Source organism: Ranitomeya imitator, chromosome 8 (genome assembly GCF_032444005.1).
Source record: "Ranitomeya imitator isolate aRanImi1 chromosome 8, aRanImi1.pri, whole genome shotgun sequence".
Taxonomy (NCBI): domain Eukaryota; kingdom Metazoa; phylum Chordata; class Amphibia; order Anura; family Dendrobatidae; genus Ranitomeya; species Ranitomeya imitator.
The window spans coordinates 170,087,524-170,102,127 of NC_091289.1; the positions used below are offsets into that span (position 1 = coordinate 170,087,524).

At 41.0% G+C, this 14,604-nt stretch overlaps 1 protein-coding gene across 1 annotated transcript in view; it reads right to left on the reverse strand.

The window, feature by feature from the left end:
* Positions 1 to 1,132: 1,132 nt before the first annotated feature.
* Positions 1,133 to 14,604, reverse strand: part of LOC138648245 (tenascin-like) — an 82,198-nt gene continuing 68,726 nt past the window's right edge. The window contains exons 11-15 of the mRNA XM_069737808.1: positions 11,380 to 11,531; positions 11,186 to 11,282; positions 8,496 to 8,660; positions 8,056 to 8,219; positions 1,133 to 3,077 (exon numbers count right to left, since the gene is read on the reverse strand). Of these exons, the coding sequence (XP_069593909.1) occupies positions 2,991 to 3,077; positions 8,056 to 8,219; positions 8,496 to 8,660; positions 11,186 to 11,282; positions 11,380 to 11,531 (665 nt within the window). The 3' untranslated portion in view covers positions 1,133 to 2,990. The remainder of the gene's footprint in view (positions 3,078 to 8,055; positions 8,220 to 8,495; positions 8,661 to 11,185; positions 11,283 to 11,379; positions 11,532 to 14,604) is intronic.

A 14,604-nucleotide genomic window follows, 5' to 3' on the forward strand; every position in this document is an offset into this window, starting at 1 on the left:
GCAATGAGGGGCCCCTGCTCCTGAGGATATCTAGCACTTGTGTTGAGAAGCAGCAGCAGCAATGAGGACAGTATAAAGTGGTACTGAGCAGTCTAGCTGTGTATCCAGTATTGCAGTTTGATAAACACTTACTAGAGTGCAGCAGCATCTTCTATGTGCCTCTCTGTCTCTCACTCTGATACTCCCTTCTCCATCCCCCTCCCCTCACCATATACTTTAACATGCAACTGTAAGCTGACCCCTCAGTGAGCTGGCAGTATGTTTTATCTTGAGCAATGTGGATTTCAGCAGTTTGCAGAGAAAGTTATAAATTCAGGAGTCTGTGAGTTCAAGAAGAAGTGGTTCATAAGTGGAGAAAGAAGCATATTTTGTTGATAAAATATATTTGAAAAATTATTATATTCACTTGTACTATTTATGCAAAGTACTTTGAAACGGCAGTGACCTTTTAAAGGGGTTCTCTGGTCTTCTGCTAAAAGTCTGCAGTCACTGTGTGACTGCAGACCTCTGAATCTTTACAGCTCGTGCACCGCACGCTTTCAGGATTCTCTGGTGTTGACTGCAAATATGCTAATTGCATACTTTCAGCCACATTCCGTCTAGACGTGCCCAGCCTTGCTCAATTCACTTGTATTGAAAGAAAGTCTAGTTGGCACATGACCGTCCGATCTCGGCAGCAATACCAGAGGATCCTGACAGCATGAGGTGTGCGTTCTGTAAGGATTCAGAAGTCTGCAGTCACACAGAGTGACTGCAGACTTGCATCAGAAGACCAAACAACTTCCTCAAGGCTCAGGTTTCTAGATACACCACTAATAGAGGGTACTGAATTTTTGCCCCAGGTTTTTTCCCTTCTCAGTCACTGTTCTTATATAATGCTGCATGGTAAGGGTTTGTGCACATACTGTAGATTTTTTTTTGCTTCGTTTTTGGAGCGTAAACTGAGTAGACACTGAGTGGAAACTGGAGTTCCTGCTTAGTTTCCTCTCCAAAAACTCAATAAAAAGACTCAATGTGCAGATAGCCTAACCACAAACTTTTTTTCTTGTAACTTCGAATACATTTTTAGGCTTTAAACAATCCTTTTAAAAGCTATACTCTTACATAAAGTAAAAATGTCGCCAGTCAAGTATTCCTGTGAAAGTCTTTATTTTTGTATTTCAGTACAGATGTAGTTTGCAGTGCAGTATACAACTATATACACATGTACAGATGACAGTAAGGTGAGCAGTTAGCTTGCCAGCAAGAGAGTCATTGGAGAAATGGACTATTTACACATCCTGCCCGCTTCTGGGGGTGAAGACCGCTGCACACAGTCACAACAACCACTCTCTAGATTTAGGTAGATCAAGAAAATAACATATTACATATACACAACAAACATCATTTAATCATATTATGCTGCAATGATTTTTGCATTAAATAAACATGAAAATAAAAAAAACTTGGAATGAGGTTAAATACTAGCAAAATGTGATGTATAAAATACAAGAACATCAAATAATGGAGCTGGCGATGCTGCCGGGGATGCCTGGAGTATCTGAGCTCCACGTGGCATAAATAGAACACAAGTCGCAGGTAAAATAAATCATCAGATTCTATTTCCTATCTTTCGTAAGGAGAAACTCTAGCCTTAAAGGGGGGTTTACAGTTGTAATGGATAAAGACTTATCAGTATATAAGGGCAGGTCTACACGCGGCTGATTTTTTTTGCTGCAGATCCAGATCAATACGGGTTCACCACTGCTACATTGAAAGGCACGAAATCCACAATGAAAATCTGCAAAAGGAAATGACATATTGCAGATGTAAAAATCTGCTCCGCAGATCACTTTCCGCATGGAAGTAAATCATCCACTTGCTTCCTACTGTAATCCTCTGTGGATTTTACCTGTGAAATTCTGCAGCTTTTCCATCTACCCTAAATGTAAATGCCTATATCCTGCTTACATAATTAAAGGGATTTTCCTAAGATTGCAAGTTAAGTATACCCTATTTACAGAATTGGGGACAACTTGCTGATTTCCAAGGGTCCGACCACTCTCAATGACCTTAAGAATGAGATCCAAGAACGAGGCAGAGGAGGTGCTCCTGGTCGGGTTCTGCACCATTTATTGTCTTTGGGACCACCAGAGAAAGACTAGTACAGCCTTTGGCTATTTTGGGAAAACCTATTTAAAGAAGTTGTCTGAGATTTAAAAAAAAAAAAGATGTTAAAATACTAAAATAATCATTACTTATCTCACCGATAAACCCTGCTGGTTCTACCGTGATGACGTCACATCTATTAGTCACAGGACCACTGCACAAAAAAAATCTGCAACATCTAAAACTCAACAAAAACTCATCATGGAAATTTAGCCTTACATAGTTAGTAAGGCCGAAAAAAGACATTTGTCCATCCGGTTCAGCCTATATTCCATCATAATAAATCCCCAGATCTACGTCCTTCTACAGAACCTAATTGTATGATACAATATTGTTCTGCTCCAGGAAGACATCCAGGCCTCTCTTGAACCCCTCGACTTAATGTTTAATTCCTCACTATTTTCAAGATATTCATTTGCCGTCAGTGAAAGAGAACACTCTTGGTTTGGAGTTTTGCATCCACTTCTCTGTTAAAGCAGGACTAGCTACAAGTGTAAAGTTTACAAGTTTACAAATTTATACCCTGTAAATGTCAATAGGAGGTTTTTTTTTTTCATTCACTGACAGCAAAGATTTGAAACATAAAATATATTTGATAATTGTATAATCTTTTACTGGTATAGTGATTAACTTTTATTGATATAAACCCAGTAAATTCTTTTAAAAGGGTTAAATTAATTGCTAAAAAAAAAAACGTAGGGGATGGCAACTGTGTGGCATTTCAAGATGCAACTCATGGACAAGAATGGGGCTTTTTCTGGAAGAGAGCAGCCATGTTTTTCTCATCTCATACAGCCCCTTCGAAGATGGAATATTGTAGTGAATTTCCCTCAATGGTTTGATCACGCAGAGATGGTTTGAGGTCTCATCTTCATTTCTATGAATGGAATTGAGAATTCATGACCTTTCCATGGCTCCCAGTTAACTCCCTGGAAAACAGAACAGAATATTCAGAAAAATATTCATTACACGGAAAAGTAAAAAAAAATCCAATTTTTTATTTCGGCAGTGTAGTGGTGCTCCTAATCTAAGGTCCGTGCACCTAGTATTATACTCCCCATCTGCCATCTTCTGCTCTTCCCAGAGCCCCTCCGTTCCCACATTGAAAAGTGACCTCCTGCTTGCTCCAGCAAACACTGGAACAATCCGGCGGGTCATAAACTGCTGGAGACCGATTGGAGCAGCGCAGATGAAAAATGAAGACAGCGGTTGAGAAGTATAAGACTAAGTGCCTACATTAGTAGCACCACTCCAGCTCAGCAATTATAAAAATGTTTGAGTGGTGCTTTATCCAAAGCTTTGTCCCATGTATATTTTTTGTTGTGATTGCATTTACTTTAATTCTTCTCCGTTATTATCCATTTTAGACTTGGAGTAAATCGTTTAATACTTTCTTTCATGCAGTTGAGGTTTTAAATGAATGGGGACGTTACCAGGATGAGACATGTAATGACTGACAGTCTGCTCATCTGGTCTACAAGTCTCACACCTTTTATTTAAAATAAGCTCTGGAGGCAGATTCTCAGGGAGATCTATGTGCGGCCCATAGATCTTAACAGCTCATTAACATATTAAGAAAAACGTGGATATCTCTTGAATAAGACATCAGATCGCAGATATCAAGGTATCATGTTATTTAGCTTTCTATGCCCATACAGACGGCTTAGGAGGGTTGATAATACTGATAGATTCCCTTTAAAGAGGTTTTCCGGGCTTTATTTTTTAACTTGCATAGTCCAGGAAAGAAACAAACATTACTTATCCCTTCAGCCACCCACCACTCAAGCACTGCCATTTCGGTGGTCCCTGTCCGTTCTACATTGATGACTGGTCTTTTACTGATGACCGTCCACATGACTACTGCAGCTAATCACTGACCTCAGCGGTAACGCTTCTCGCTGACTGCTGTAGCCAGAAATTAACTACAGCAATTACATAACTGATAGACAGTACTAGTGATGAGCAAACATACTCAGATAAGGCATTATCCGAGCATGCTCGGGTGCTAACCGAGTGACTTCAGCGTGCTCGAATAATATGTTCGAGTCCCCGCAGCTGCATGTGTTGCGGCTGTCGAACAGCCGAGAGACATACAGCCGCGGGGACTTGAACGTATTTTACGAGCACACCGAAGACACTTGCTTAGCACACAAGCATGTCCAGATAAAGCCTTATCCGAGCATGTTCGCTCATCAATAGACATGACCAGTGCCAGACTAGGTTGGCAAAGGCCCACCAGTAACATTGATTCTTGGGGTCCACTGTTCAGTTACATGCAAAAATAACTTGACCCTAGTACACAAATTTACTTTTGCTTCTATTTAATATTAATTTAACTAGCTTGTTTAATGAATGATTAGATTATATACCTTGTTCAAATTATGAACCACGTTTAATAGCACTACTCATTAGCACTCCTTCACAGAGGCGGCCTACCGGAGGATTCTCCCGATCTCCTGTTGGCCAGTCCGAGCCTGTGCAGGACACTGTTGCAGACTTGCAGTTGCATGTGCGAGGCCCATCAGAGCAGCAAAGGATTCAAGGAGGAAGTAATGATCATTTCTTTTTTTTTTTTTTTAAATAGTCTGTACTCTTTGGCAACTTTTCAGAAATTCTGGAAAATCACTTTAAGCAACACACGCTCAGGTCTCAACCTCCATGCGCATATTGCATCTACTCGATCTCAATAATCCCAATCTTAGCTACTGATAAGAACAGATGAGAAGTGAGATAACTGCTGCAGTAACCACGATAATAATCATTATTCCAGCATGTGTTTCCCTCATTGTGCTTGTGAAGAGGGGAAAGACCCCTTGAAATGGAGATCCAGGGGGTCTTCCCCAGTACAGTATGGAGAGCATCAAGGGCAGTAAAGACCAATATAATTATCTATAAATGCAGTATTTGGGTGAATACTTCGGCCTTTAGAAAGGACAATATTCGATTATCTCTCTTCTTGACAGAAATTCTCGGCACGGAGTGGAAAGCGTCTGAATTCATATGTCTTTAAAGTAAAATATATTATGCTAATGGTTCTGGCAGAGATCCAGAAATAGCAGTGAAATTATGTGAATGCCTGAAAATCAGCAGAACATCCATTGTCTCCGATGGAGATCAGATCCTACATTGACTGTTTTTGCAGCTTTACAAGGAAGAAGAAGTGACAGCAAATCTATTCCGAGCCATTTTCTGGAGTGATATACCATAACAAGCAGTTATGCGTCTTCCCAGGGATGAATATCTCACACATCAGGGATTATTTCTGGAGAAACCATATACTAAAGTGGAAATGTGATGGAAAAAGCCCGTGTTGGGCCTATAGTGAACTAACCATAATACATATTCCACAAACACAACAATCCCGACGCTGGGGGGGGGGGTGCTATAACTTTATTTCTCAGTGCCATTAAAAAAGGAAGGAATGAGTCCCCTTAAGTGCTGCTGTTAAAAAGCATATCTAACACAATTAGAGATTTTAGATGTAGCAAAGCTCAAAAAGATGCCCCCATCCACACCACAACTTTCTGTGTAAATTGTCTGTTGACAGCAAGCTGCTTATCAGAGTAGGAGGTGTGGTCAGACCAGGGCTCATGTGAGCTGTAGTCAATGCAGTGCTAATCTCCTGGTGATAAAACATTCCTTGTATTGAAACAACAGCAGACAACCTAATAAGTGACACATTCCTGAAATCTGTATCTTAGACTTTACCTCATGCTGTCCTCAGATTACATAGCAAAAACCTGCTGACAGATTCCCTTTAAGTGTTTTCCTGTCCTGATTTCCACCTTTAGCTCCCTGCCATGAGCAAACTAGCAAATGTGTTTCCAACCTATACCATAAATACAGCACTAAATCCAGTTACGATCTGCCCTACTGGCTCAGGAGCTAAGGACGTACATACCATGGACTCAGACCATGTAGCCCTTGAAATGAAGCTACTGGGTGGTGAAATCCTGTGAAAGAATGAAAGGAAAGGCCGAAGAATTGGCCCTAGGGTAATGGAAAAGGTGTGGAGGAAAAATAAACACGATTCCCCTCAGTCATTGGTGGCAACCCCATAACAGAGCCAATTTTCACTTTTACATTCTCGTCTTTGCCAGTATCCAAGACGGGCAACAGATTGATTAATTGGAAACCTCATGAACAATTCATAATAGGGGGCAACATAATCTGAGCTCACCCCAAAGCTCAACACTTCTGATTGGTTAATGGGAGGCTCTTTGCTAATATGTACCATCACTTTTCAATAGAAATCATTTTGAGGGTTCAGTTTCACCAACTATGTCCGATTAAAGTAACTTATTTATACCCTAAATTTAAGAGAAGAAATTGTAAATGGCAAAACGATTTATATTTATAAACTAATAACTTATTAACTTTCCCAGGTAAACAAATGTCTTCTTCCAGATGCCTTTACTACGTCTGTTCACAAACGCCCAAACGCCTACCTAAACTAGAACAATGCCTTGGCCACCAAATAATGGCAATAATTGAAGAAGGAGACAGATGTTGAGCGAATAAGATAAAAGTAATAATGAGAAATCTGTGCGAACTTAACTCCTTTGTGTCCTAATTAATGAGGAATTGTGCTCCTGAGATGTATACATCTGTTGGCTTCCTATATATCATCACATCCGCACATCCGAAGCAGATTCCTAAAACAGTCATAAAGGTATTTTCCATGGCTGTTATAAATTTCTTAAAGCATCACTTCAGAGGTTTTATTTCTATACTTCACCCCCAGTGTGGTTTAATCAATGAATGCTCCTTGCCCTTAGTAATATGTTTACCAGCCGCCATCTTGTGCTCTTGGTGGCACCGCTCCGGTCCCGTTCCACCACGTTGTGACCGCAGCTACTGACTGAGCTGAAGTCAGAGCTAAGAGTCACAAAGGTCTCATAGACTTACGTTGAGATGTGACCTCCAGCTCGAACAGCAAGCACTGGAGAGATCACAACCAGCAGAAGACTAGACTAACCGCAGTGGCGCCGACAACAGAAGAAGACGGCGACTGGTAAGTACATTAATAGAGACATAAATTAGTGATACCACTCAGGTGATGAAATAAGAAAAAATGCCGGAGTGCTGCTTTAAGACTGGTTATAAGTAGAGTTGAGCGAATATGTTCGGAATCAGTTGCCGAATCTGAATTTGCCATATTCGTGCCATATTGGTACCCTATTCGTGCAGGATTTATGTTTGATGATCAGTTCAGAACACATTTGACTCCAACGACTTTCATCTGTGTTCTGCGAATATTGCAATAACAATCATAATCGGAACCGAATTTTCAAAAATTTGCCCAACTCTAGTTATAAGAAATTGAAATGTATGGTTCTACACTGGATATCCAAGAATTAAAAGGTGAGACAGTGACCACTTTGGTAATTTTTACAATTTTTTTTATAAATTCTAAAAATATAGAAACCCAATTGTCATAAACCCTACAAGGGTATTTAGAGTTAATAAAGAGGATGTGTTCAGGCCAAAATGGAGAGCGGTCCCAAAAAGTATCTGTTTCTGGAGGACCTATCCTTTCCTGGATTACGCAAGCAGAGTGTAATGCATAATTTGCCCTGTGGAGGTGCTGCTGGGAAATTGAACACTTACTAACTGATTTCTCCACAAATTAAAGCTCCAGACTCAATTGACCATCATCTAATAAGTAGGGATTGTTCTAAGGGCTTAAACCCTTTAACTTAAATTTCCACCCAGATATTTGGCATTGATGATATTATCAATTCACCTATAATCATAGCGAATTAAAGTCCAGAAGTCATTGGTTCCATCTCTGGTCTTACTCAATACAATTTTGGGAAAAATGGCATCAGTGACTGGCCTAAATTAAATTTCTTTCCTATATACGGTAAGTAAAGCCAAACCTTGTGACTTTTTATGTTTTCATACCTGGCTGTGATTGTTATCACCATACTGCCCATTAGGGTTGGCAAGGTGGCAGTTCCTGTACCAGAAGGCACCACGATGTGACAGAGCACAATTAGTAAGGGCAAGATCATTATCCTTATCCCATGTAGTGAATTTCAATCCGTTGTGATATTTAAGAGCATCGCCTAAAAAAGCAACAAAGAATTTTATAAAAAAATAAACATCGAATACATCAGATTGCAGTATAATCAACCCCTGCTAAATCCCACCCAGCTTTCAAAAAAGTCAAGAGCAAATTGGCAAAAATTATCAAATTACTTTGCAGTTGTGCCAGGCACCATACATGTTTACACCTCTTTTTGCATAATTCAAACATTTTTTTAATCCCCAAAAAATCTTCTTGTAATACACTTTATGTACTTTCTAGAATTTTTAAGGTTATTAAGTAGTGACAGTCTTACCCGCTGTGCCAGAATAGTCATCAGCCACCAGTTTGTATCTGTCCCTAGAAGAGCCCACATTGAAGGTGCGGTAAACGGCGTAGGCGGACTCATCTCCAGCGCGGAGGTCCACACGCAGCTCATACTTCACTGGACCAGAAGTAAGTTTATGAAGCCAATCCAGACCTGCCCAGATGTACAAATGTAGCTGATATTATAAGAAAAGAGCATTGTTCATTCTAGTCTACATGTTAGATTTTCTCACTGCACCAAACCAATGGATGTTGAAACAAAACGGGGTAAAAAGGGGTATTCTCACAAGAATAATTCTTGCCATGTGCCTTATTTAGAGTGGTGCCCACTTTGGTGTCCATTTATTACATAATTGGCCATTCATTGGAAGAATTGATCCTAAAGATTTGCAGGACCCTAGTCCATCGTTCACGTCAGTACTCCATGACAGCAAGACAAGGGTCTCCTGAATTTCCTCAGGCAGTACTTTGCTGATTACTAGGCCTCTGCCATGTTGTGGCATCGCATAAGTCAAGGTCACTAGTTGTGATTATGACCTTACGGTGCCTCCTGCAAAATATTTTTGCTCAATTTTATGCATGTAATACTACATTTTCCCTGTAGTAGCCTCTGCAGTGGAAATGAGTGATTAGATAAAGTCGTTGAAATGAAATAAACCCTTAAAAGCAATGTACTAAAGGGTTTATCTAGAACAATGTTTTTTTAGTATGGGCCTAATAACTTAACAGGCAGGTAGTTGCTAACAGAGGCAACTACCTGCCTGTTCTACCTGGCGTCGGGACAGAATAGTCATTGACCGCTCCTGCCGGCGATTCTGCTGCACGTCAATAGATAAGCTCTTCCAATTCCAGGCTGTTGTGTCGACAGGGCGCGACTGCAGACATCATGCAGATTGACAGCCGGTCTCCTGCAGTTAGACAGTGAAGAGCCAGGTGTCAATTAACATGACATCAGCAGTGACATCCTGTCAACGGAGCAGTAGAGAAACCACAGTTCTGTTGACGTGACGTCAGCGGAAGATGATGAATCGCCGGCAGGAGTGGTCTGTGACAGCTCTGTGATGGAAAATATCAGGGTCAGGCACCACAGGTTGGTAGATAGCAACTCCTGGCCTGTTAATTTTTTTTTTTTTGCCCATAGTAAAAAAAAACGTCCTGGATAAACCTTTTAAGTGGAATTTACAGTCTGAAGCAAAATTACCATTTGATACAAAATCAGCACCGGAAAAGTCTGCAGCAATAAGTCCACCTATACTTGAAGCTGTAGTATAATTAGAAAAGTAATATTAAGGCCATTTCGATAGTACTTTTTTATATTCATTATTTATTTTTTTAGAAAGTGAGGTATTGTCTTCCAAAACGCTAATTAATTCCAGGCCCTGCCAACAACAAACAACCTTTGCTTGATTAAATATATACAGTACATGTCCAACGTGGCTGTGCCAGTGCTCGCATAGTATTCTCATGCTGGTGTGATTTGAGTATCTGTCCAGCGACACCTCACACACTGCACCAGGCTTAAGGCAGATTCCTAATTATCCTTTAAAGGGAACCTGTCTGCAAGTTTTTATATACGGAAGCAGTGGTATGGCTGTATAGGCACGTGACCTTGTCCCCCATTAAAAATTATATCTAATTTCTAGATATCCGATGTGACAGTCATGAGATATCTTGGGTCGAATTCATAAGCAAACAACAATGGAAATGCACCGGGGCATGTCAGTGCATTTAAAATAATCAGTCCAAGAGCACTGACACTCCCCCAGTGCACTTCCAGACTGATTTGAATATGGATTCTACAATAGAATTCTCTTGAACAAGAAAGAAATGGAGTACCAATATCCAACAGAGCAAGATAAAGTAAGACCATATATCATTACTAATAAAGTGACAGTTCTTCAAGTATATTCCAAATTCCCATAGTGATAATAGGGATCGCCATGTGAAATATATATAGTCAATGTGACATATAATAGCATGTAATACTTGTCCCATTGTCCCATGGCTCCCACTAAAGATCACCATCTCAGCCCCCTGACGAAGCCCATGCGAAATGCGCGTAGGGGTCACACGTGCGACGGGCAATTATGGATAAGAATCACTGATTTCAGGTGATCTTTATTAGTGATTACTTTATTAGTAATGATATATGGTCTTACTTTATCTTGCTCTGTTGTACTGTCTGTCTGCATGTGAATTGCTGCCCCTGAGTCTTTGTCTTGCAAAGAACCTCCGTCATGATATGATTATATTATATGTTTTCGGGGCCTTATGTTTATTAGGAAAATAAAAACAATTGTGATTTCACATTTGTTGGATATTGGTACTCCATTTCTTTCTTGTTCATGGTATTGTTGGGAGTATTTCCATGGCTGGTGCATGTGGTGGGTGGGTTACCCAGGCCTGAGGCCACCCCTATTGATGTGTTTGTTGTCCTAAAGATTTTGTTTGCCAATAGATTTCTCTTGATTGGCACATCGGATTTCTACAAAAAAAGGTATCATTTTCATTAGGGGGCAAGCGTCTAAACACAGCCATACCTTTACTCCAATATGTGAACAATGGTGCTGACAGGTTCACCTAAAAAAGGGTAGTCTTATCTGAGCCGTATATGGAATATTAACAGATATAATCCATACGTTTATATTCACACTGTCATATTTCACCAATTTCACATACCAAGCCAGAATTCATCACTGGGATCTCCAAATCCCTCTCCATATGTCCTCCAGCGCTGGTAAAAGTCTAGCTTTCCACTTGTCCTTCTCTGGAAAACCTACAAGGTGAAAAAACACAACGTAATGGCAGGATGAATGTAGAAACAGCTTGAGAATATAACAAAAACAGAAGGCAATAACTCATAGATCACTTACAGTCCATCCACCTCCATCTGTTTCCTGGTCACAATACGCTCTGATACCTGGTGTGTTCTCTCCTCCAGGGTAGATGGTGTACACACCACTTACTCTGTTACCGGCGAGTCGGACTTGGGAACAATCCAGGGGGAATGTAATTACGATTGCCACTGGAAGAAAAATCAGAGAAGAATAAGATGAATATAGCTTTTCCTATATATGCAATAGTGACTATTTATAGGGTATTGGTCATTTATATAATCATAGATCATCAACATCATCATCATCATCAATCATCTTGCTCCAATCCTCCCGAACTATCACCATGGCCATATTTTCTGTATTTTTTGCATGACTCAGATGCTCTTGTTAGGATAAGAGAGTAAACAAAAATAAACTTTTATAGCAGCCATCACCCTAATCTAAGTTTAGTCTTCTTGGCAGTGCCTGAAAGGGACTCTGTCTGTAGGTACTTGCTATGTAATCTGATATCAGCATGATGTAGGGACTGAGACCATGATTCCAGTGATGTGTCACTTGCTATTCTACGTCCTGTCATTTTAATAGAATCTCTGTTTTCTCTGCAGCAGATATAGCAGTGCTCTGAATACTGAGCCCTATGTAACCCTGCCCACACCACTGATTGACAGTTATCTGTGTACACTGTACATTGACAGAAAGTTGATAATCAGTTGTGGGAAAAATGGTTACATAGAGCAGAAGGATTAGGAGGCGCAAGACAACTAGTACTGTACTGATCATTTCCTGCTGATAAAACACTGATTTTATAGGAACATTATCACACAGCTTCATCACTGGAATCAGGGTCTTTGCCCCTAGAGCATGCTGCTCTCAGATTACGAAGCAAAAACCTTCTGACAAATCCCTTTCAGTAGCAACAGTTTATCCGCAGGCACTAAAATCACACCCACTGGGTGTACTTAACATCCTTTGCACAGCCCCCATCATCCTGGCATGGGAGAAAGCATGTGATGGTGTGGCTATGAGAAGGGTGTCAATCATACCGAGTGTCTGTGGACAGACTGTGTCTAGATGAGGTGCCGCCCAAATAACTGGAAGATCTGACTAGCAAAGGGCATTGTGACAGGTTCTCTTTAGTTAATAGTATTTCTCATTTGTATGTTTTGATGACATTACCTTCTAAAAAATAGCTATAACTGCGTCATAAATGCATTTTGTTACACACACAACCAAATACAGTATACGTGAGTATTACCCTAAAAGGATAACAAACTACTATGTCCCAAAGACCTAAATATGAGAAGCATGACTAAGACCATGTATAGCATAATGAAATCAGATTCATTGCTAGGTCCTTGCCACATGAAGATGATATCTGTTGTGAATTCTGTTGTCGGGCTCCCTCCTGTGGTCATGAATGGTACTTCGGCTGGTTCTGTCCATGGACTTCCTCTGGTGGGTGTTTCTGAGTTTCCTTCCACAGGTGACGAGGTTAATTCGTTAGCTGGCTGCTCTATTTGACTCCACTTAGATCTTTGCTCCATGCCACCTGTCAATGTTCCAGTATTGGTCTTGTTCACTCCTGGATCGTTCTTGTGACCTGTCTTCCCAGCAGAAGCTAAGTTCCAGCTAGTATTTCTGTTGTTTGCTATTTTTCTGTCCAGCTTGCTATTTTTATTGTACTCTTGCTTGCTGGAAGCTCTGGGACGCAGAGGGAGCGCCTCCGCACCGTGAGTCGGTGCGGAGGGTCTTTTTGCGCCCTCTGCGTGGTCTTTTTGTAGGTTTTTGTGCTGACCGCAAAGTAACCTTTCCTATCCTCGGTCTGTTCAGTAAGTCGGGCCTCACTTTGCTAAATCTATTTCATCTCTGTGTTTGTATTTTCATCTTTACTCACAGTCATTATATGTGGGGGGCTGCCTTTTCCTTTGGGGAATTTCTCTGAGGCAAGGTAGGCTTTATTTTTCTATCTTCAGGGCTAGCTAGTTCCTTAGGCTGTGCCGAGTTGCATAGGGAGCGTTAGGCGTAATCCACGGCTATTTCTAGTGTGTTTGATAGGATTAGGGATTGCGGTCAGCAGAGTTCCCACGTCCCAGAGCTCGTCCTTTATTATCAGTAACTATCAGGTCATTCCGTGTGCTCTTAACCACCAGGTCCATTATTGTCCTGACCACCAGGTCATAACAGTACAGGTGGCCCAAAGTACTAATGCATCTCAATAGAGGGATAAGAGAAGTTCTGAGACCATTTTTTTTTCTTTGCAGTGTGTTTTGTCTCTCTTTTCCCCTTTTCCCTCTGGGTGGTTCAGGACACTGGTGTAAACATGGACATTCAAGGTCTGTCCACTTGGATGGATAATCTCACTACAAGGGTAAAAAACATTCAAGATTGTGTGGTTCAGAATCTGATGTCAGAGCCTAGGATTTCAATTCCTGATTTGTTTTTTGGTGATAGATCTAAGTTCTTGAATTTCAAAAATAATTGTAAATTGTTTCTTGCCTTGAAACCTCGCTCCTCAGGTGACCCTGTTCAACATGTAAAGATCATTATTTCTTTGTTACGTGGTGACCCTCAAGACTGGGCATTTTCCCTTGTGCCAGGAGATCCGGCATTGCGTGATGTTGATGCGTTTTTCCTGGCGCTTGGATTGCTTTATGACGAACCTAATTCAGTGGATCAGGCAGAGAAAATCTTGCTGGCTCTGTGTCAGGGTCAGGATGAAGCGGAGATATATTGTCAGAAGTTTAGAAAGTGGTCTGTGCTCACTCAGTGGAATGAATGTGCCCTGGCAGCAATCTTCAGAAAGGGTCTCTCTGAAGCCCTTAAGGATGTCATGGTGGGATTTCCCATGCCTGCTGGTCTGAATGAGTCTATGTCCTTGGCCATTCAGATCGATCGACGCTTGCGTGAGCGTAAAGCTGTGCACCATTTGGCGGTACTATCTGAGCATGGGCCTGAGCCTATGCAATGTGATAGGACTTTGACAAGAGCTGAACGGCAAGTACACAGACGTCGGAATGGGCTATGTTTTTACTATGGTGATTCCACTCATGCTATCTCCGATTGTCCTAAGTGCACTAAGCGGTTCGCTAGGTCTGCCTCCATTGGTACGGTACAGTCTAAATTTCTATTGTCTGTTACTCTGATTTGCTCTTTGTCATCCTATTCTGTTATGGCATTTGTGGATTCAGGCACTGCCCTGAATTTGATGGACTTGGAGTATGTTAGGCGCTGTGGTTTTTTCTTGGAGCCCTTGCAGTATCC